At 40.1% G+C, this 23,697-nt stretch overlaps 1 protein-coding gene across 1 annotated transcript; it reads left to right on the top strand.

Moving 5' to 3' along the window:
• The first annotated feature begins 3,812 nt into the window (after positions 1–3,812).
• Positions 3,813–23,434, top strand: OC90 (otoconin 90). The gene is made up of 15 exons (XM_062504021.1): positions 3,813–3,858; positions 7,658–7,723; positions 7,946–8,005; positions 8,269–8,443; positions 11,042–11,154; positions 11,880–12,008; positions 13,479–13,520; positions 13,879–13,935; positions 16,932–16,982; positions 17,287–17,343; positions 19,231–19,380; positions 19,734–19,823; positions 21,409–21,583; positions 22,544–22,650; positions 23,124–23,434. The coding sequence occupies exons 1-15, from the start codon at positions 3,813–3,815 to the stop codon at positions 23,432–23,434; spliced, it is 1,629 nt and encodes a 542-aa protein (XP_062360005.1).
• Positions 23,435–23,697: the final 263 nt, after the last annotated feature.

The following is a 23,697-nucleotide window of genomic DNA, read 5'->3' as shown; positions in this document are numbered from 1 at the left end:
AGCACTGAGAAATTTTACTTCAAGTTGGAAGACTGGTGGCAGTTTTAGTTTTCTTTCTGATTTCTCAGTGTAAAAATCAGAAAGCAACATGTTATTTACAAATATTTGAAATCAGACAAGTTATTAACCAGATGTTAACCTAGAAATGTCTCTTCCTCCAAGGCATTGTAAAAATAATGTGTAAAAAAAAGAGATATTTAGACAAGAGATGTAACTGCAATAAAAGTTTTTAACAGCTTTTAAAATATCTTATTTTATAAAGGCTATTTACATGGTTGGCTAGAGAATGCAGATAGTTTCTATTAATTTTATTGACATTTGAGACAGTCATCAAAATTAACAAATGTAAAGTAATTTTAAAGCAACCTGAAATACTGAAGACAAGAAAGAATCTCTGGTGTTAAACACATGCAGATTATCTTCTATATCAAAAACTTCTATTACTTCAGCAATGCCTCTTGAGCAGTGTCAACCCAGGAAATGACAGGATCTACTTCGAGATATATTTGTGTAAGCTCCTCGGGATTCATAGAAACATGGAATTATAGAATGATTTGGGTTGGAAGGGACCTTAAAGATTATCAGCTTCCAACCCTACTTGATCAGGTTGCTCAGGGTCCCTTCCAACCTGGCTTTCATGCCCTTTATATGCAAGTCTGGTTTACTAAAAACCAGTTCTAAAAAACTGAAATCAATTGTATGATCCTGTATTTTTCTCTACGCTGCAGCAACATTATGCTACTATCTACCCAGAGTATCTCATCAAGCCATTAATATTGTTTTAAATATTTGCACTATAGCTTCAGTGAAACATTGAAGTTTCACTGAAGAAAGATGTGTTCAAAGGCAAAGCCAAGGAGAAAAGTGGCCATATAAGCAATGCTGACCCCAGGGAGAGGTGGGATGTAGTAGTTCTCTTCCAAAATTCATTTCACTATTGTGCTCAATAGTGTGAAAGAACTTCTGTCATGTCAAAGAGCAGGATAGAATGGAGCAGTACCAAGTACAGCAGATTTTAAAAGTTAGGCCAATGGAATAAATAGGAATGTTGATACAGTGAGTATATGCTGGGAATAAGACATGCTGCTATCCAGAAGGACCTCAACAGGCTGAAGAAATGGAACTAAATGAAGTTCAAGAAGTGCCATGACATGGCCATGGTACTGCCATGCCATGGGAGATGTCCCCCTGTTGCAGCAGCTCTCAATCTGTGCCCTTTGCCTCTTGTGAAGTCACTGGGTACCTGGCACCAGACCAGAGTCTGGCTCTGTCCCCTTTTCACCCTTCCTTCAGGTGTTTATTGGATTGATGAGATCCCTCCAAGGCTCCTCTAGTGAAGAGTCACAGCTCCCTTGTCCCCTCCTCAAGAGAGATGTTCTAGTCCCTTCATAATCTCTGTGCCCCTTCTTTGAACTGTCTCAGGTATTTTCATGTCTGTCTTATACTGAGGAGCCCAGAACTGGACACAGCCCCGCAGGTGTGGCCTCCCCAGTGCAGAGTAGAGGGGCAGAACCCCCTCCTTCAATCTGCAGCCAGGTCTTTGCCCAGTGCAGCCTAGGACATCCTGAGCCTTCTCTGCTGCAAGGGCACACCTCTTACTCCTGTTCAACCCCGTGTCCAGCAGGACCCCAGGTCCTTTCCTACCGAGCTGTTTCCCAGCTGGGTGGCCCCCAGCACATACTGGTGTATGAAGCTGCACCTCTCCAGGTGCAGACTTGGCACTTCTTGTTGAACTTCATGGAGCAGCTGTTGAAGTCCTCCTGGATAGCAGCATGAGATGAAGGTCCTTTGCTGAGGTCCTTTGAAATGGCAGTCACTCATCCCAGTCCAGGGTTACCTGCCAGCCTGCTGAAGGTCCCTTCTGCCCCATCATCCAGATCATTGATGGACTGCTGGAATGTACCACCAGTCACTGGCTTACAGAAACAGACTTCGTGTCACTGGCCACTGCCCTTGGGGCCCCACCAGTCCATTTTCAACCCACCTCCCCAGACACATCAGATATCAACAGCTTCTCCATGAGGATCTTACAGATGACCAGGTCAAAGCCTTCCTGAAAACCTCATAGGTCACCGAGTCATAAGGTCTTTTGTTCATGTAAATATTTTTACAATTCCCAATTGTCAGACTTCTCACTTCTCCATGTTACAACTCAGTGGATGGTTTGTCTCTGTTGATGGACTCTTTGAAGGGTAGCTGTGTCTGGCCCTGTCAGAAAGAACACCTTCCTGATGAAAAGCAACCTTCCCAAAGCTCACTGAATCAACCTTCTCCTGGATTTCACTCAGCCTTGGATCAGAGCCACCATGGATAGATTAAAGAAGACTTCCCAGCCCTGAGGAATGCCAGTGTTTAAAGCTGTGTAAACTCTCACTCATCTTTCATCACCAAACACTACCTCTTGCTAAGCTATTAAAGCCATATTCACAAGCTCGAGATTTTGTGAGTGATTAATAACAATGGGATGACTGTTATTTAATTCTAGCCAAGAGTATTAGGAAAAGTTATTATATGGTGAAGGCACCTGCAGAACAGACTTCTCAGTATAGATCCTTTACATGGCTGGAGCCATATTACCAGATATACTGTGGGCATAATGACTCTAAGGAATCTCATGGAAGAATTAATTAATAAATGTTGAAGTGGATTTGATAAAGGAAGTGGTCACATGGGTGAGGTCTATATCCAAGTGGGTATAAATAAACTAGTACTGGCTTTGCTGATATTCATTTGTCTTCCATCCAGCTGCTTTGGGATAATATCCCTCAAGGTAAGTCTTTCTGGATGTTCTCTATAATAAGGGAAGCAGGAAGAAAACAATGTTGAATAAGCTATTTGTGACTTGGGAGTAACAGACAAAAATATAGGCAAGAGATTTGGGAAAACAGAATATAAATACTTATAGTTGTTATATTTATAATCTCACTTCCTTATGAAATATTACAAGATTTTATAATGGAAATTAATTCCATATTTGAGTTCAGAAAAGCAGATAATAATCAGTAGGTATATATTTGAAAATTAATATGTATATATGCTCATTTATTTGGCTGTAAAAAGCTCTATGCCTGACTTACTTGGAAAATTATTCTAAATTCAAAGTGATTTGTGACTGTAGTTAAAAACCAATCTATCATCTTTCATTTAATGAATACAAGTGCGACACATTTAGATTAATTTTTTACACACATTTCTTGAAGATCTCCAAACAGCATAATATTTTTCATTAGGCAAATTTATGATATATTAGATCAGATTCAATACAGATCAGAATAAATGTTTGACTACAGATTGTTGTGATATGAAACAAATATAATGGATTGCAGATAAACTGGATTCCATAGATGCAATATCAGAATAATTCTTCATTTACACGTTTCACAATATCTTCATGTAAACATAAGAATTATTTGAACATTCTGTGAGATGAAGGAAGATGTGAAAACTGTTTGCAAAATAAAGGAAACTGCAAGTCCACCATTTTGTTTCATTTTGGTTACATAGAGTCTGTTGACTCAAAGCAATACCAAAATAAATATTGTTAATCAGACTTTTAGAGAACATTGGTAAAATAAGGATAAAAAAAGGATATATAAGGCTCATTATTCCTATAATAAGAGCATTTACTTCAGGGTCAAAACTGAATTTTATCAAGCAGAAATATATCCAGGCTACAAAAGAATGATTTTCCCAAGATGGTGACTTCCCACTCCCAGATTAAAGAGATAACATTCTGTCTAATATTTTACTTAACTCACCAGGCACATCAGTCTGCTGTGTGACTTTTTTCTTGTCTTTGGATTAAACAAAAAATGATTGTAATTCTCCTGGTGTCTATGTCTGTGGTGGTGTACAGTGGTAAGTGGCAATGTATTTTTTTTATTATTTGACATTATCTTAAAATACTATTTTAAATATGAGCATTTGGAAACAATCCCTTAGAAACGCAACTCCTCACTCTTCAAAGTTTGGTGTTCAACACACAAATGCACTTGAAGATGTTCCTTTATGAAATACTTATAAAATACTTTCTCAGGACTTGCAGTGAAGCAACAAAACATGTAGTGTGGTCAAAAATAGAACAAAAAATTGCAACTTCTTTTTGCTAGCATTTTGTCCTTATTTAAGTCATTAAGACTCCAAATGTATAAGTTTCATATAAAGAGAATCTACTTATTAAATATATTTATATTATCTTAATTCTCCAAACCATTCAGTGCATCCTGAAATATAACTCATGTCCAACTAAAGCTCCTCTCTTCAATTTTAGAATTAATAGGGCTTTTTCTTTATATAACTCTTTAGATTTTATTGTCATGACTGAATGAACATCCTAGAGTCAGGGATGGGCAAACATCTCTAATTTCTGCAGTCTCTGCACTGTGTAGGAATGTCAGGAAGAGTTTTGATGTACAAGTGAAGATAAGGACTGCTAGAGGGTCTAGCACCATTTCTGATCAATCCATGGGGATATTTCTAGGGAAAGAGAAGAGAAAGGGAAGAGGAAACTCAGGACCTCAGCACAGAAAAAATTCTTCACTGACCTTCATCAACTTCAGCAGTCACTTCTCTTCTGAGGGGTTACTTGCATTGCAATTCAAAAACTAAATAGGTCTAACACAAAGCATATAGGCTAAAATGATGAAGCTGAACCTTAAAACTCCTACTTATGTAGAGACAAATAAGAGAGAATGTTCACATCTCCCACTGCAATGACAGTGAATGCCAGAATACCTGCACTATTGGTTTATTTCAAAGCATATTTTTCATATTGATAATGCACTCAGGAATATCTGGACTTTTGTACATTTTTCTCACAAATCATTTGAAGAAAAAGTCCCCCAAACCTTAAAAGGTCATGCAACAGTGTTTAGATTCTTTCCCCCAAGCTAAATACAATCAGTACATGAAGATTTAAAGTGTTATCACGTTTAGATTTGGGGATGATTATTAATCTAAATTTCTGTGGGATTTATTTTGCTGATTTCTGCTTTGAGACTGCAGCAAATGTCTGTGCATAAAATAGCATATTTGAAAGGAATTAATGTGATTTACCTTGAATAAATCAAATAGTTTGGGTTTGCTGCACCCTGAATTTTTCTGGCATAGTTGAGGTTTTTGCTTCCCAAGGATTATAATGAGTGCATCCATGCCCTGTATTGGAACATTTTAGTGAGGCATGGCTGAAAAAAAACAACTGGAGGTTCAATGATGTTTTTTTGATGGGATTTTGTTAGGCAACATTTCAGAAAACTGTTGTCAGGCAGCAAAATCACGTATGCAGTCCAGAAACAACTTTATATGTAACTGAACATCAAAAGAATTTCCATGGATAATGTGTACAATGGGAAAGCCCAAGAGCTGATGTATCATGAAAGTCTACTTAAAATATACTGAATTTTTAAACAGGTTTTTAGGGAGACATGAGGCAAGTTGGCATCCCCAGGGTCTTCTGGATGATTGATTTTTGTAGTGAAAACTTTCACTGCCTCTATAGGAAATGACATAGGACCAGTAACTCCAAATACACGATACCAAAAAAGAAAAAGAGAATAATTACTCCAGACAGTATTTTCTCCTTGTTCCTCCCATCCCCAATTTAAACAAAAATAAGCAATCTTGTTAGCAAACATAGGTTCATTGATCTTGACTTGGTGACAATCACAAAAGTTTTTCTCTGTAATGAGAAATTAGAAGAACCAATGATTTACCAATCTGCTGAGCAGACATTCCTCTCCAGGGAAACTTCAAACATTTATGTGTTAATTGGGTGTACACAGTTCAGTTTGCTCAGAAGGACTAATTGCAAGTGAAGGATAGTGGAGCAATCACAGCTTCCAGTACCCCTGGAATATGGTTTTGTCAATTTTCTCCTCTGATTCATTTAAACTCTATGGGATTTTCATGTTTTCCAAACATTTTGCTGAAAGGACCAAATGATTAATGGCTGTCCATCAACACTTAGTTTGACCTGTGGTGTTATGTAGTGTGTCAAACCTGGCTCGAGTTGCACTTGACAGAACCTGGCCCAGGTGATGTTTGTCATTGCAGAGGAAATACAGGCTTTAAAGCCAGAAAATAAGGATTAGTTTTTCTTTAGCAAGCAAGTGCACAAATATAGCATTCAGTGCTGGTTTTTTGAAGGCATGCCGTTATTTCACCTGAAGCTGAATTCCTCATGGCTATGAGGCTTTCAACAGACTTATTCCAGTTCTATGAAAAGACCAGCCTTTATTGGGAGACTTTTTCTGGTGTGTGGAAAGCAATTTGCTCCCCTTAGTCCTGCTGCAGAGAAGGACGCTTTTGATGGATTACTGTTTATCTAAAAGCTTCTCGTTGTGACCAAAAATTTCAGGAAAAAGAATAACACAAGAGGAAGCACCTCTTCCTGACTCACCCAGTCCTCAGTCCTGTATCCATATTCTGCAACTGACCTTGAGAAATTAATTGCTGGGAGCATATGACTATTACCATGAAAATCTTGTTCACACCACAAAATTTTTGGACATCCTGAGAAAGCACTTGTATATGATCTTAAAAAAAAAATCCTATTTTTCCTAATCCTTTGCTAAACATAGAGTTAAGCCTCCTATCTAAAAACCCCACTACTCTGCTTTACTCTTTTACACCTATATTTATTGCAGGAAAATGTAACACATTAGCAAGACAACTGTCAGCTCTTTCCCAGAATTTTTATAAAGAGAAAGGACTGCTTTCTTAATGTCAGTTATTCTGAGACATAAATTATGCCATGCCATGAATTTGACATTATGGGCTTTTTTAGATTTAAATATTTAGATTCTTGAAATACCCTTTACCTACCCTGGTTTTTTTGTTTCTTTGTTTTTGTTTTTTGTTTGTTTGGTTGGTTGTTTTTTTGTTTTGTTTTGTTTTTTTTTGTTTTTTTAAGGCCGAAGTTAAATAAATCCAAGGTAATACATTCTCTTCTGCAATCATGCAGAGGAAAAGAACAGGTGAAAAAATGGGAAGGGAGAGAACAAATATTAGATTTTACCCTAATTCAGGACTTGGCCAACATAAAAAAATGGAAGTGCTGAAAATACCTCAAATCTACCACATCGTCTTCAAAAGGAAGGAGAGATAATTAATTTAAAATAGAAAGACTTATAGGAAGAGAGACCATGAGCCAAGAAGGCAATAGCCAAGATAGACTCAGAAAAAACAAATCACTTCAAATAACTCTGCTTCACATTACAGCACAGGGTTACAGAATATTTGGGACATAGGTGGGCACTAAAACAATTCTCTATAATTCTACCTGTTTGTCCCAGTAAGGCCTGCTGTTCAGATGAGAACAGGAAGACAAAGGTTAGCTCATCCTCAGCAGCAATACCTGTTTAACAGAGACTGGGTTTTGAGCTGAAATGCATGTGAATTACCAGTACATACCAGTCCACACCAGCACTGTTGTGGGTTTCCCCACCCCAGGATAGGGGTGGAGCTGAGCAAGTATTCATGTCTTTGATAAATCAGCTTACCAGTTCAAAATGCCTGCAGAGTGTCATAATGAAATATATGTTGCTGGTTTATTGTGATATTTTGGAAATTTGTTTTTTGGTGGTTTTTGTTTTTGTTTTGTCTTGTTTTTTTTTTTACTTTTAAATCTTTTTCTTCTCAAATTTATTTGCTGAGGTAGGTGGCCAAGAACTGGAGCCGCCAGCATTCCTGCCAGAGCTGCTTAACACACCTGAAAGAATCTTGAGTAAGAAAGGTTTAAGCTTTACTTTCTGCAATATTGCATGACAGTGGGAATCCTTGTACTCCAGAAGCATCACAGGAACTGTGAGCAAACAGCCAGGAACTCATCTCAAAATGGCTTAATAACTGAAGTGAGACCAGGGGAAGTCTGGGGACAGTTATTGTCTTTTTATTTATTTTTTTTTTTTTTAAGTAAGCATGGTTTGTTTGTTTATTTTTAATTTAGACAATGCCACGCTCTTCAACGGAGTCTTTCAAAATGTGGAAAGTGTTGCATTATTTTTTGGTACGTACCTGCTCCATCTGTACCTGAGCACTGAATATAAATACTGTAGGGTTTGTTTTTACATATTTACTAAGATGAAACAGGGATTTTTGTGGATGCAGATCTCCCCAATGACCACTGTAACACTAAACACTGCTGAGTGTCAAGCACTGCCTGATGTCCCTGCCTTGTCTGGGCTCCATGTTCATGCAAACATCACCCGTGTGTGACCCACACCTGTCTCACCTCCACTTACCAGGTGTTTTATGGCTGTTCTCTTCCAGACTGCCTGGGCTCCCACTTCACCTGGTTACAGTCCATTTTCACTAACTTCCCTGCCCTCCTCAACTTTGTGAACAAAATGAAGTGTGTTACTGGGTTTTGTCCCAGGGATTTTGAAGACTATGGTTGTTCCTGCCGGTTTGAGATGGAAGGGCTCCCTGTGGATGAAGCTGATGAGTAAGTCATATCCATGAGAGGTCCCTTTCTGCCCTGACTGGCAATAAATGCCCTCATGATCTGATTAGCCAAAGCATAACATCTGTATAAATGATTTTAAAACAGTAATAAAAAGAGACCCGCACCATTTGGCTCTAGTGAAGAGAAAATGTAACTTCAGGCAGGGCAATCAAACAGTTGTTCAATTTTATCAGCAGGAGATGTGAAAGGAAATTCAAAGAGAATCAAGATACATCCATGTCTGTGAAGAAAATGGGTTTTCCAACAATGTAATGTATTAATTCCCTGAGTGAAGACAGCAATGGCTCAGAAAGGGCTAAGCCTATAGATAGCTGGAAATTAATCCATCCACTCTGCAGCATGGGATGGCTGGGAAAATGGAGATCTAACCCTGCTACTGGAAAAAAGCCATGGAACTTCTCTGTGAAAGGTTTTCTGCACAATTGTGATGACATCCTGAAACAGAAGCTCAAGCCAGTTCAATGGATTGATACCCAAGAGATGAGCACCTGGGCTTTTGCTTCACTCAGCTTCATTTTAATGCAGAGCAGCACAAACCCAGTAACTGCAGAAACATCCATCAGCAGGTTTGTCCTGAGAATCACCCACACAGCCAGTTTGTATTTACAAATTGTTTTGCAGCCCTGGGGTGAGGTTTCCTTATCAGCACAGAATTCCTACTGCTGTGTGCAGCAAACACAGACTGATTATTGCTTTGCCACTGACAGAAATGTGCTCTTGGTTCAAGGGAGCCTCCAAATCAGTGGCTTTCATGTCTTTCCCAGGGATGGTTCTCACACTGTTGCAATTTTTCTCACTGATTTTATTCCTTAGAAACTAGTTTTTTTGCAAATCTTGGGGCTTCTCTGCGCCATTTCTGTTCCATAGAAAAGGACTCAGTGCCTCACAGCAGGTTTTTAAGGCATTGGAAAGCACTAGTGCCTGTAAGATCAACCTTTTCCCATTTCCCAGAGTAGCTCATTGTCATACCTAAATTAGAATCCAAGCTTTCCTCCACAAACCTTGTGAAAGAGAAGCAGACCCAGAAGACAACCCATGTCTTACAATGTCCTGTTTACAAAGGGAAATTAAGCAAATTTTTTATTAATTGTTGCAGTGAATGTTGATGTAACTGTGAATCTCTAAACAAACAAGAAGTGCAGAGGGTTTGTCTTAGACTTCTTATGCAGTTAGAGGAGCTTTTAGATGCTAACATCTCATTAGATCTCAGGTAGAGTCAGGAGAGTGTTGAGTCATCACAGTTAGGTGTTCAAAACTCTGTTCCTGATGGAGCTCACAGACTTCAGCCTCATCTCTGGAACACGGCACAGTAGAATTTGTGTGTCAGAGGAGCCATCAGGCCTTTCTGCTGAATGCTATTTGCCCTCAGTTTTTTTACATACATTCCTTGGACTCCTTCTGTGGTTGTGAAGACAAATTAAATATTGTGATCATTATTAATAGAGTCAGTGATTTAATATGAATTTTTTTCCTAAATGTAGGTGGTGAAAAAGTGCATGTGTATTCCAGAAGGGCTCCCTAGAAGGAAGCCTGGTGAGGAGCAGGTGTCAGCCTTCCTGGCAGCAGACGCTGGGTTTGGATATATGTGATGTCCTTGCCTTCAGCATTGTCCAGGCCAGATGCAAGCCAATAACAGATCTGTGTTTTGGGTCCATTTCTCTGAAACTGAGGGTATTTCAATCTGAATCTAAGAGCAAGACCTTTTAATTTATGGAACAACTTTACCTGGGGTAAATGATAACTATTTCACTGGTGTTTCATTTACAGCTGATGTAATTGAACAGAGATGTTGTGTAGATGATTTATCTGTACAAGGAGCTGAAGAGATGAGAAGATTGAAGAACTTTTGATTGACTTTGATAATTGATTGACTTTTTTTATTCCTGTTCAAACTTAAGTGGCCCTGTAGGCAATTTGAGAGTGGTAGGAGAGCAGGGGTGCAGGAAAACACAAGGTTTCTTACTGCCAATGATGTATAGTGGCAGGAGAAAACTGTTTTATTCCAGTGTGAGAAAAGTATTTTGTGACCCTTTCCCATGGCTGAATAGTGCATTTCAATTGTGATTGTTGCAAAGAAGTACAAGAAATAGAGAATAAAACTTCATGGATTTATGCAGTCCCTGTGAGACACAGGAATTCACACTGCAGAGCTATTAACCCTCCATGAGTGCCAGGTTCGGTGTAGTTCTCCAAATCTGCAGTGAGAAAGGTTGGAACAGGACTGGATCCAAGATCTCTAGAGCTGGCTTTTGGAGCTTTGCTTGTCAGTGATCTGACAGTGCTGAGGGGAAGTATTTGGGCACTGGTAGTGGATTTCTTATTTAAAGCACTCATGAAGTCCTTGCAAGCACCCAACAGGAGGGAGGTAGACCAGATCCCACCACTCAGTTTTGCATTATCCTGCCACTCTGACTCAGGGAAAAGCAGCACTCAGCCTTTCTTTTGTTTAGGGATCACACCACGGACCCCCTTTTCTTCTTTGACATCTTTTGAAGTTTTGTGTAAGAGCCATGTGACATCACTACAGTCTGACCTTGAACTGAAACTCTTTGACCTCTGTGTTATTTCCTTTTTAAGATGCTGTTTTCAGCACCGCAAATGCTACGAGGAAGCACTGGAGATGGAGTGCACGTGGGACCCATCAAAGATTTCTGCAGATGTCAGCTGCTCTGCTAAAAACCTGACCTGTGGTGAGACTGACTTGTCAAAAGAGATTAACACTAGAGCCTCACTAACCAGAAGTTCGTTCTGGTCTACCTGCCAAAAGTTATAGACAAATTAATCAGAAACCACCTCCACTTCCCAGAGCTCCTCCAACAGGCAGCCTCTTCCTGGGCTTTTCCTTACTTTGCAGGACCACTAAGCATTGCTTGTGATGTCTCCACACATCAGAAATGCAACAGATGCTGAGGAGAGAGCTGAAAAACAGTTTTGTTCTGAAGCATGAAGGCCTGATTTTTCTGCACTTTGAGGGATCAAATTCTTTGTTCAGAGGGTCACACACACTCCTCAGCTCCAGCACATCACCAGCGAGGGCAGAGATCATGTGCAGTAAAAAGAGCTATTCCATGCAATGCTGCTACAGGCCTGACAAGAGTGCAGTGGGGTTCTTTAATACCTAATAATATGCAATATAATTTTTCATAAGTATTGGCTCTCAGAAAAGACTATGCTAGAACATGGTTTGAGGATACCAGCAGAGAAGAGCAGAATCCCCAAACTAATACCCTTACATCCTATTCAAGTAACAATCTGATCCAGTTTCCATTTCTTGTTTCAAATTAAAACCATTTTTGCACAGTATAAATAGGTTTGCACTAACAAAATAGAGACAAAAACCTTACAGGGAGGAAAAAGCAGAAGGTGAAAAAGATTTTTCAATAGGGCCTTGTTTGGAATTTTGTTTTGTTTCTAGAGTCTGCGGATCCCTGTGAACAGTTCCTCTGCACCTGTGACAAAGATGCCATTGAATGCTTCATGAATGCACAAATTAACTCCTCTTTGAATGGACTGGATGTCTCCTCCTGCCCGTCTCCAGTTACAGGTAACAATAGGGATCTGATCGACTGCCCCTTCCTGCCAGATTTTCTGCTGGCATCAAATGTGACCCAACGAGAATGAAGAAGGAGCTGGGTGATTTCCTGCCATAAATCTGGTCTCTGTTTCATGTGTCCTGTCCATTTAGTGCTACTTGGGTGAATACCAGGGGAGAAGGTGGTGGCAGACTGATTGCTGTCCTGGAGCAGGGCCAGGAGAGGCTGCTGAGGTGGGGAAGGGGACCGGAGCCCATGAGGAAAGAGGAGAAGGCTTGGGAGAGATCTTTTTGCTGTTCTCAGTACCGAGTGGGGCGTGGAGACAAGATGGAGCCAGACTCTTCCCAGAGGTGCACGGGGACAGAACAAGAGCCAAGGAACACCACTGCAATAGGGAAATTCCAGTTAGATGTTAATTTATATTCTTCAGGAAGCTGCTGCCACTTGGAATGCGATACTTGTGATGAGGTCACTAGCAGGAAATGCTGAAAATATTGCTAACCTAAATCTTCCCTTAAACCATTCAAAAACTGCCAGGAAAAGGAAAAATAGGCTTACTCTGTTCTACTACTTGGTTTCTATTCTGGAAGGAAAAAAACCCTGCTAAGGATGAAGGGGATGTTTATCCCCATGGTCGCACACTGATCCATGCTCTGTAGCTGAAATTAAAGCCTTGTGAGATTAAATACCTGCCCTGGGAGCAGGCCTGGATTAGAAGCTTCATTCATATGGACTTCAATCAGAGCATGGCAGGGGCAGGACCTCTGGGCTCCCAAGCTGAGGGAGAGGTGAAAAAACAGCATTAGCTTTTCTAATACTTTAGCTCACAGTCACAGCGTCCAGTGCTAAGGACAGATACACACACACACCTCCATCACACCCTGGATGTCTGCATGTCCTCCTGGATGCATCAAGGGAAAATAAAATGGCCCAGGAAGGTTTGCATCAAGGCCAGGTAGTTGTCTTTTTTTGAAGACAGTAATCTTTCACTGGGATCAGATGTCTGTAATGTACAGTATGGTAGATCCAACACACTAAAAATAAAGGGGAAATTGTTTGGTGCTAACAGGAAGATCATGCTGATTTTGTCACTGCTGATAAAGACAGATTCAGTTTTAGTTCACTGGATACCTCTGCTAATTTTAGGTGCCTGATTACATTTCTTGATGGGATAAAAAAAAAAAAACTTTGAATGAAACATTTTCACTTATTGTTCTCTCATGTTACGATCCTTCGGTGTAGCTGTTCTGTCCAGTTTTGACTTTGGAAAAAAAAAATCAGAACCCTATCTGATGAATCCATAGGCAAAGGATTTTGGTAGGTTCTTTATTACAGAGAAAAAAATTGAGTGAAATGGGCATGTATTTGACAAAATTTTTGATTTAATAGGAATACATTCAGTGGACTCCTGATTTGTACTATTCAGATCAAACAGTGAAAAAAATCTCCTTCTCACACTTTGAGAGACTTTTCTCTTTCAGAAACAACCAGCAAGAGTGAGCTGACAACACATCACATGGAGGGTAGGTCACTTCTGTAATTCTTTGTCTGGAATGTATTAAATTGAGACCAACCTATACTCAGAAAAATAAGCTGTGGAAATGGGAATTTAAAGAATGCTGACTGCTAGCCAATTCCTCTTGTTTGGGTTGAAACTCTTTGGGATATTTTTTATTATTATACTGCATGGAGCTCAATAGAATTTAGTATCAGCATCATATAACTACTGAAGCAATATTTTAATACTGCTGCTGTAATCATATTACTATTTAGAAAAAAGTTCCCTTTTGACGACTCTGATCATGTTATTCCATGATACAGTCTAAGGAGCACCTACGCCACGAGTTTCTGGAGTAAAAACTCATTTTTTTTTTTTTCCAGAGTTGGTTCATCAAGGGACTGATGAAACACAGGCTGTGACTGCATCTGTGGAAGAAGGTTTGCAACTTAGAGTAAAGAAAGCCCTGCTTTCACCTCTTAAAAGCTGAGAGAATACAGGATGTTTGCTTTCTTTCTGCCCTTTTAAAAGGACTGATCTAAAATTAGGTCAAATGTTTTGGTGATGGAGTTCAAGACTGAATGTGAAGGTGCAATTTTTCAATTTGTGGATATAATGTGTTTAATCAGTGTTTACAGTTAGCTTCCCAAGGGCTGAGAATGAATGCTCTACAACAAAAGCTGTTTTCATCAAAACAGCCTTTTTCCCTGGGAACACAGGTTGGAGCAGGTGAGCTGGTTGGCAGAGATGCCCTCTGTGGGTGCCAACCAGTGGACCCACAGCCAATTGCATATTTCTTGTCTTTAAAAGACACTGAATTAATTAAGATCAAGCAGTAGCACGAGGAAATGCTGAGCATGGTTTGTGTTGAGGAGCCACAAGTTTGGTGATTTCTTTACTTGTAGCAAAGAGATCCAGGCTGAAACCTCCTCAGTCTGGAGCCTCCTTGGTGAGTCTGTAAACCACAAGAGCAGCTGGTTCTCTTCTCTGCTACAAACAATGGTTGTCTTATGAGCAGTGGGTACTTGCAAAACTTCACTGCTGTAGTGTGAGAATTTGTTGTCTTGCCTGCATGGTGAGCACTGCAACATGAGAGGCCAGGGACAGAAGCACCCAAAGCCCTTGGTAGCTCTCAGTGGGGACACCTTGTATGAGAGAGCCGAGATACGAAGTAGAGAGGGAGACCAGTCTTGGACTATTACCCAGTTTAGCTGCTGCACTCTTTTGTGGCACCATTACAAGCAAAGGCACACTGCTGTTAAGGGAGGAGTGGCATCAGAGATGTTTGGAAAATGGGTGCTGGTCCACAGTTGCCTCAATAGGAGCCAGTGTGTGCCCAGGTGCCCAGAAAGCCAATGGCACCTTGGCCTGTGTCAGCAATAGTGTGACCAGCAGGACCAGGGCAGGGATTGCCCTTCTCCATCATAAGGCTGCACTTTGAGTGCTGTGCTCTGTTCTAGGTCCCTCTGTTTAAAAAGGACATTGAGGTGCTGGAATTTTTCCAGAGAAGGACAACAAGGCTCGTGAGAGGACTAGAGAACATTTCTTACGAGGAGTGGCTGAGGCAGATGGGTTTGTTTAGTCTCAAGAAGAGCAGGCTCGGGGGGACCTCACTGCTCTCTCCAACCACTTGACAGGAGGGTGTAGTGAGGTGGGGGTTGGTCTCTTCTACTGTGCCTGCAGGGAAAAAAGTCAGAGGAAATGTCCTTAAGATGAGACAGGGGAGATTTAGATTAGATATTAGAAATATTTTTTTCACTGTTCAGGTGCCCAGACATTGGAATAGGCTGTCCAGGGAGGTGGTGGAGCCACCACCCCTGGAGGTGTTGAAGTGGTGTCTGATCTGGCACTGGGTGATGTGGTTTAGTGGTTCAGGGGTTACAGGAGCAGTGTTGGGCTGACAGTTGGATTGGGTGATCTGGAGGTCTCTTCCTGTCTTGATGATTCCATGGTTCTCTGCTCAGAGCCCCCATATCTGCCAAGCACACAGGTAACATCCACTGAATGTGTGCAAGCAGGCCACAGCTTAACTCAGAAAATCCCAAAGTGGTTTGAGTTGGAAGGGGTCTTAAAGATCATCTCATTCCAAATCCCCTGCTGCGGGCAGGGACACTTTCCACTAGACCAGCTTGCATGGGGAGAGGTGCAAAGTTGGATTTTTTTTGAGAACCTAAGAACCTGATATCAAGCTTTAGTGTGCTCCTCTGTGTGTGCCATTGCCCTAAGTGTGAATCTGGAATAATGAAAACCATATGGAATTTTTTTTTCTTTTTGAAAACATTGTTTCTTTGACATTTAAAGGTTTGTGGGTTTATTTGGGGTTTTTTTGTCGTTGTTTTTTATTTTTAAATAGCAGGATATGCACAAGTGTAGGTACTTGAAAAGGTTTTATGCTGAATGTAAGTGCTGGGTGTTCCTTCATATCTCTCCTGTATTATTAAAGTAGTTTTGTAGCATATTTTTCATTCTCACTTAGCAGAAGCTCCAGTGTTGTTTCATGGTTTTTTATCTGCTTCTGGGACACTTTGTAATAGAAAACAGAACTCCTGAAGAAATGAGAGCACCTGTATTTGCACTTCTGTAGCAATCTTTTACTTCCTGAAGAAACAGCTACTCCTGCTCCCTAATGAGGCACAGTCCATCATAAGGCTCCAAGTATTACCAAGGAATAAAAACCTGTATTAGGAATTTCAGAAAGCTAAAAATAACACCGATAACATTTCTAATTAGTCTTTGAAGGAAGTATTTGGAGAACCACTTGCTATTTAACCAGTTGTCTCCCTGTTTAAGCCCAAAGAAGCTTCAACATTGACAACTGTGGAAGCTGTATTAAACCAAAGCTAAGTATCACTGAGAAACTCATTCAAAGACAAACAACTCTACACCTCACAACATCTAACACAGAAAAATGTGGAGATGATTTGTTAGATCATTTGATGTTATGTTTATAATTTATCAAAAGTCAGCTGAGAAAAGAAAATAATTTTATCAGGTAAAGAAGTAAGTTAGAGGTAAGGGAGATCTTTGGACTTACAGCTGCCCATCCATACCTGACCTTCAGAACAGGCAAACACAAGGTGTTCACAAGGAATGTGGCATCCTTCTGTGCACAGCACTGGGATGCCAGATCTGATCCTGTTTAGTCTGTTTTTCTGTCACACGGACTTATTATTGAATTTCTCAATTCAGTCATATTTATGCTGCTTCTTTCATAGAATCATAGAATCTTGTGTTAGTGCTACGTACATTATTTGCATGCAATGAAATTAGTTTATCAATATCACTTTGTCTATAACCACTGAGAAAAACTGGCAAATGTCTATCCATAATATGTCTGGATCCTCCTGTTTTCAGAAAAAGCTCTTCTCAGCGACCTGACTGTTCATAACTGTGCTGGCAATGTGTTTCCTGAGTTTATATTTTCTGTTTTCAACAGTGGCTTCTTTTAAGCCCCATGACATAGTCTTGGCAACTTCCAAAGCCAGAGGTAAGAGTCATTAAACATTTGTTGACAAATTTGGCACTCCTGACTCCCGGTGAAGATGGATTTTCATTTTTGAAGCTCTGTGGTGTCACAGTAAAAAATTTTCAGCACAGGATTTCTGGATAGTATTTTTTTTGCTGACTTGCACATCTCTCGGCAAAACACTTAGCTTCTCCTAATTACCATCTTTATAAATCCAGGCTGTTTGGTTAAGCTTTATAATGTTATAAGTAAAAGTAATTTCAGAAATGCATGGCAGAAATTCAGCTGACAGGTCACTACCATGATGTCTCTGTGTTTTGTACAGTTATCTCAAGGGACCACAGAAGCACAGCTCCTGCTCCCCCCATCCTCTCGATAAAAGGTCTGTGACCCTCAGTTTTCTTTTTTCTTCGACTCACACAATAATTCATAATCGAAAATTGTCACAGTTAAAATTCTGTGCATGGTAGAAACATGGCTGCTGGAGAATCAAATTTAGATCAGGGTCAGATAGCAGATACACAGACAACAAAACCTGGCTGAGAAGCATTAGCTGTTCCTTGCCTCCAGCAACTCATTTGCACTCCTCATCCAAGTATTTCTGAAAGCCCCTTCACATAAGGTTTTATGACATAATGTTTTTTTTCCGTAAATTACATTCACAGCATCTGCTGCCAGAAGGGTTCATTTGGATTTTGCCTTCTCCTTTATTATAGACAATTTCATGGAACTCTCTCCCAGTCTAAAACTTGTTCCAACTTTCACAGGTGTCCATGCTTTGAGCACAGACTCACCAGTAGATACAGCTGAAAATGGAGCACCTTGGTAGATCTGGAAGTTTCCTGTGAGCCTTTTTGTGTAGAAAGGATTATCCAGGCAGGCTGAAATCCACCAGAAAAATGTCAGAGAAAACTGCATATGGAGAGTAGAAAGCAGTCAGTTTTTTACTAACTACACCCTCTGAACAATCCCTGTCTCCCACCCCAGTGAATTCAGCGTTGCTGTACTAAGCACTGGTCACAATCACTAAATGCTCTCCTACATTAACTTGAATGTATCAGAAAATCTGTGTATTGTGTTGCAGGTCTGCACAGCCCCCAGGAGATTATTCGTGATATCTATTCTTTGTTAAGTGTAGAATTTCCCAAACTCTGGTTTTATTTTTTACATCCAGCAGGAATCACTTCCATTTCAACATTCTACTGCCAAACAAAGTGGCATAAAATGTGCACCTTGCTGAGCTATCAAAACCAGTGTGTGACTATTCATCCCTTTCTGCCAACTTTCATGGGCTTTGCTGTGTTCTTAGCAGTACTTTTATTTATTTTAATCTATTTTCTTATCCTGTGACAGGATATTTCCAACACATACTAAAACCAGAACATCAGAGGGACAAGCCTAATGAATTTGAGCTTAGTCCAATTAATTAATTCAGGTAAAGAATTCAAAAAGAAAGGTTTAAAAATATGAAAATACATGCTAATTAGTATTTTCAAAGCATTTATTTTCTGAAATGCCATATCGTTCATATTGATATTTAGAAAAAATGAAAGAATTTGATTTGAGTGTTTTCATTTACACATTCGTTTATATATCAGAAGGTTTAAAAATAAGAAAAATATTTTAAGTACCTCCAAATTCAACAAAACAATCCTGATCAAAAATTAAGGGTCAGATAATATAAAACAAATACCAATTTAATTTTAGGGATAAATAATCTCATTAAAACAATTATTTATCAACTTATTTGCTCATCAATATTTCCTTGTGGTTACAACCCAGTAAACCCTTCAGTCACCCAGCTCTGCATCCGACAGATAATTTCCTCCTTTCACTGATGTTGCTGTCAGTTTTAGAAACTTTAGGTGAACAGACACTTTTTAAAGCAATTTACTCAGCAAATGACATCTCATGACATCTCACCTGTACTTTATCTCTCAGTACAGCTGACTAAGCAGCAAACAATATGATTTTCAACACCTGACACAGCTCTTTGTCTCAGTACATAAAGAATTAAAAAAAACAAACCATCAGCAGTTAAACTGTTCATAGTTAACCACAGTCCTTTCTTCTGAAAAGCAAGAGATGTGAATAAATGATCAGTGTGGACACACTGCTTTTCCAATTTTCCTCTTAGATATTCCTTCTCTATGACCATCAATTCACACTCGTTCTGCCTGAGGATATTACTCTCACTAGCTATCTAAAATTAAAATCTTGCTGTTTATTTTCTATTTCTTCTTCTGCTTTCTTCTTTCTGCTTATTCAGAAGAAGAGAGATTTATGGAAGCACTGGTCCCAGTGGAAGAGATAACCACCTCCCCAGCCTCATTCACAGGACACAGCAACTCAATGCAAGTCAAAATTGACCCCACCAACAAGAGTCCTGCAGGTACACCTGCAAGGACAAAAGAAAAAGGCAAGTGAAAAAGGAATTACACCTTTTCTAATTTAGAGCACTCCCCTATTGCTGTTCACAGCTATCTGAGGAGTCAGCATTTTTCATGGATATGCGGAATGAAACTATTTTGGTATTTAAATCTGGAGGTTAGATACAGGATGTATAACACTAACTGCGCTGGGAAGGGCAGCTCACTGCCACCTGACCAGGAAACCTTAACTAGCCATTAATAAACAGCCTACCACTAAGAATTAGCAGATTTTAGAAGGCTGCAGTTGATAATATTTGAGCATATACACTTTTGGACACTCTCCTGAAAGAAGAGTTTATTCTACCTTCACAAGTCTAATCTATCCATTTGTCTTCTCCAGAGACAGGCCCTGCAAGTGGTGGCCTGAGCACAGCTTCCTCCAGAATAACTCTGGACCTGGGACTGCCTGAGAAAGGACCTGCAGGAAAAGGTAAATAAAGGGTTTTTCCCCATTACATCTGATGAATATTCAGCAACGTCTGTATTAAAAGCAGGTATGTATTACATGTGAATATTATAGTTATTTTAAACTGGTTAGATAAGCACACATGTACTGGTATTTAGAAGAACAGGAGGAGGAAGTATCTCCAAAAGCTTCCATCACTTTAACCACTTCTGCCAGTATGCTGTCAGTCACACTTATAAAAACTACTTATTATTAGCTTGTAAGTTCATTTTTCATATAGCACAGCATCTAAAATGAGCTCAGGGAATGTTTCTTCCTGGTTTTGTTTGTGGAAGAAATTTAATCATATCTTTAAATTATTTTGTTTTATAAGCAGCAGCAGCAGCAATAGGAATTTTCCTGCTCTTCATTCTGACCTTTTGCCACAGTCTTGTCAGTGAGACGTTTTCTCACCATTTCTGATTCTGTTCCAAATCCTGATCAGAGATCCTAAGACATTTCAGACCTGCCACAACTATAAATCCACACTCAAGGACTGTCCCATCCATCTTTTTAGATTTCCCAATGGAGAGAAGCAGCCCCGGAACTGGAAAAGAGCAGAAGAATCAACTCCACATTTCATCAAACTGGAAAAATTGATTTTAAAATACCGGCTTTTAGAGAGCAGAGATCAATTCCCCGAACCTGTGGCTTATTCTGTGAAATAATATGAATGAGTCCAGACCCAAGAAGGCACATGGGCAGAATTTCCTGTTGGAGACAGAAACCCAGGATTGACCCTAACAGGAGCAGGGAAACAGCTTAGAGCTGCAGAGGGGAAGATGGGATTGCTCATGGGAGAAAGGAGGATGCAGAGGGAACAGAATCCTTCCCTCCTTCCTTCCCTCCCTCCTTCTCCTACAACCCAGCCATCAGCCCTTTCCATCCTTTCCCTGGCAAAGTCCCAGAAGAGGCCCCTTTGATGTCTTTTTCCTGATATGGAGCATTGTGTTCTTTCAAATCTCATTAATAATTCCCACAATATCAGTAGAGGGAGCCACAGAGACATTAGGATTGGGATTTGGTGATTCCAGAACCTCAGCAGCACAATAGCCATTGCAATGGATCACTCCTGCATTTGGTGTAGGGGCACCATAGCTCAAATTGGACTATATTTCTAATGAGAACAAAAAGAAATATTGTTTCCTTTAACAAAACATGGTGATGGTCACAACTATCACTGTGGAAGAACAGGAGGTTAGGACTGTATTTTCCAAATTACCAAGACAGAAACCACTGAATACTCAGCTTAGTTTGAATATTCCAGAAGAAAACAATTACTTACAAAAGATCACAAAGGACTGCTAAGTATTCTCCTTGCAGTCCAATTTGATTTGTACATTCTATTTTCATAAGGACCTCTCTCCTTTAAATACTGTCTTGCCCTTTTGCTGTCTTGCTCATTCAGCATATTCTAAAAGCCATAAATCATGGATTGAAGCAATGATTTAGAGAAGGTAAAATGTTGCCCTTCAAAGTTTCTGATAGCTCTGAAAACACTTGTATCTTCACAAGATAAGCCCTCAAGCAGTGAAAACGTGATGTGTCAAATAACAACTTTGTTTTGTAGTGTGCGAGCGATTGACATTTCTGCAAGAGAGAGGACGTGGAGGAGTGCAGAGGGAGCTGCCCCAGCTTGGAGAAATGCTGTTCTGCTTAACTGAGCGATGCCCAGAGGAATTTGAGTCTTATGGCTGCTATTGTGGCCAAGAGGGGAGAGGTGATCCCATCGATGCACTGGACAGGTGTGGGCTCCTCTCTATGTGCCATTAACTGTGGGTGTTATTGGGGTGCCCATGGAACAAGGAAGATCAGTACAAGTAACATTTTGGGAAAAAATCCACCTAAATGAAGAAAACATGAAAACTCTAATGTGACTAAAACACATTCTAATGTTGCTTCAATGCTTTGGAGAGGATTTACTAACTCAGAATAAGACAGGAGAATGATGAGAGGCAAGTAGAGCAGAAGGAGGAGTACATCAAATGGATGAGGATAAAGGTCACAGTGAAACTTGGTTAAGAGGTGGCTTGGAAAGTGACTTATGAAGAGAAAAAATAACATCCATCCATGCCACACTGTCCTTCAGAAGAGAGCAGAGCTGGAGCAAAGCTCTGTCGGAGTTGCAGCCAAGAGCCAGCATGGCTGATGGTGAATTCCACAAATGTGAAGAGAATTCCACAAATAAAGACACCTCTGGGAACGTTGTATGAACAGCTAAAAATTCCTTCCTCTGTGGAAGTTCTTAACAGTTGGGGCACATCAGTCTAAGTAGAGAACACACCTTTTTCCTGCACTCACACACAAACAAGACAGCCCATTGAAAAATTGGATTAGATGATGGCATGGTGTGGGTATCATGATGCCGTTTTCAGATTTCCAGCCAAAATTTGAACACTGGAAGATACTTCTCAAGGCAGAATAGGTCATGGTTACAATTGTAATTATGTGTCTTAAAATAAAACCACACCCCTGTTAAACACATGACACTAAAGGAATTAGGAAGAGGGTAGTGAAAGTAGGAACAAGTATAGGAAAAAAGTAGGAACAGCTTGGGTTGTTTTTTGTTCTTCACAGAAAAAAAGGGTAAAAAACCTAGAATTTTTTAGTTTTAATGGGCCTTGAAAATAAAGACAGACAAATAATTGTGAGCATTCAGGGATCCAGGAAGAGTATTTTCCATTTACTTCTACTGTTCATTTTAGATGCTGCTTCTCTCATCATTGCTGTATGGAGCAAGTTAAGAAACTTGGATGCCACACAGAAAGAAATTTGAGATCTGAAGTTATATGTTTTGATAACACACCAAAATGTAAGCTTGTGTGAGAGGAAATTCTCATGTCCTGATGACAGTGTATCAACATGATAGACTGAATGACACTATGACAGAGCTGCTAGAGCTGAGAATGGAGACAGAAATATTTAGCTTACAAAAAATTAGCAATGTTTACTATAAACTTCAACTTTTTTCCTAGCTGAGACACAGGTTATTACACTGCTGTGTATGTGACCAGGTCAGGCTGAGAAAATTACATTCAGACATTTTATAATTGAAGACAGAAGTCAGCTCTTTGTGTATTTACATTTACAAATTCAACTAAAGCCAGTAGAATCTTCCACTGCCCAGCACCCTGGTGTCAGGCAGGTAATTAATGGTGACTTTGGGGACTAAACTTCAAGGCAGATTTGAGAATTTTATTTTCAAAAGCTCATCTACCTGTGGTAAATTATACACGAAGTAAGTTTAACAGCTTTCCAACATTAATTGTGAAACTGCTTTTTCAGGCATTGGCTGGAGCACGTGTGAGAAGCTCCTCTGTTCCTGTGACAAGGCTGCAGCAGAGTGCATGGCTTCTGCCTTCTTCAACGAGAGCCTGAAGCTTCCCCACGGGCAGGAGTGCCGAGAGAAGAAGCTCTCCTGCCCAGGTGACCCTGCTGAAAGGCCTCCAACAGGCACAGAAACAGGCACAGGGGGTTCCAGCTCCGAGGAGAGCAGTGAGGAGGAAGGAGCCCTGCAGAGAGGATTCAGAAGAGCCAAGAGAGGGACGCAGCATCACGTCGGGAACTCCAGAAATGTGGGACACGAGGGCAGATAACCACCCACCTCCAGGGGCTTGGGAAGGGGCATGGCAGCAGCCAGCCACTGAGTACCTGCTCCTTGTCCTCTACACACTGCCTCACATTCTCCAGCACACAAATAATGTAATCATAGACTAGGATTAGGTGTTAGACTGTATTCACTTACTGTAGGGAGGTCAGCACTATGGACCATCTATCTAGGTCAGGTATTACCTTAAATAATTATTTGACAGTGTTCTATATAATTTCACTTGATTTTTTATGTAAAAACTGTTATGAT

Source organism: Cinclus cinclus, chromosome 1 (genome assembly GCF_963662255.1).
Source record: "Cinclus cinclus chromosome 1, bCinCin1.1, whole genome shotgun sequence".
NCBI lineage: Eukaryota > Metazoa > Chordata > Aves > Passeriformes > Cinclidae > Cinclus > Cinclus cinclus.
Note: the sequence above shows the minus strand (reverse complement) of the source record. Positions and strands in the feature narration are given on the sequence as shown.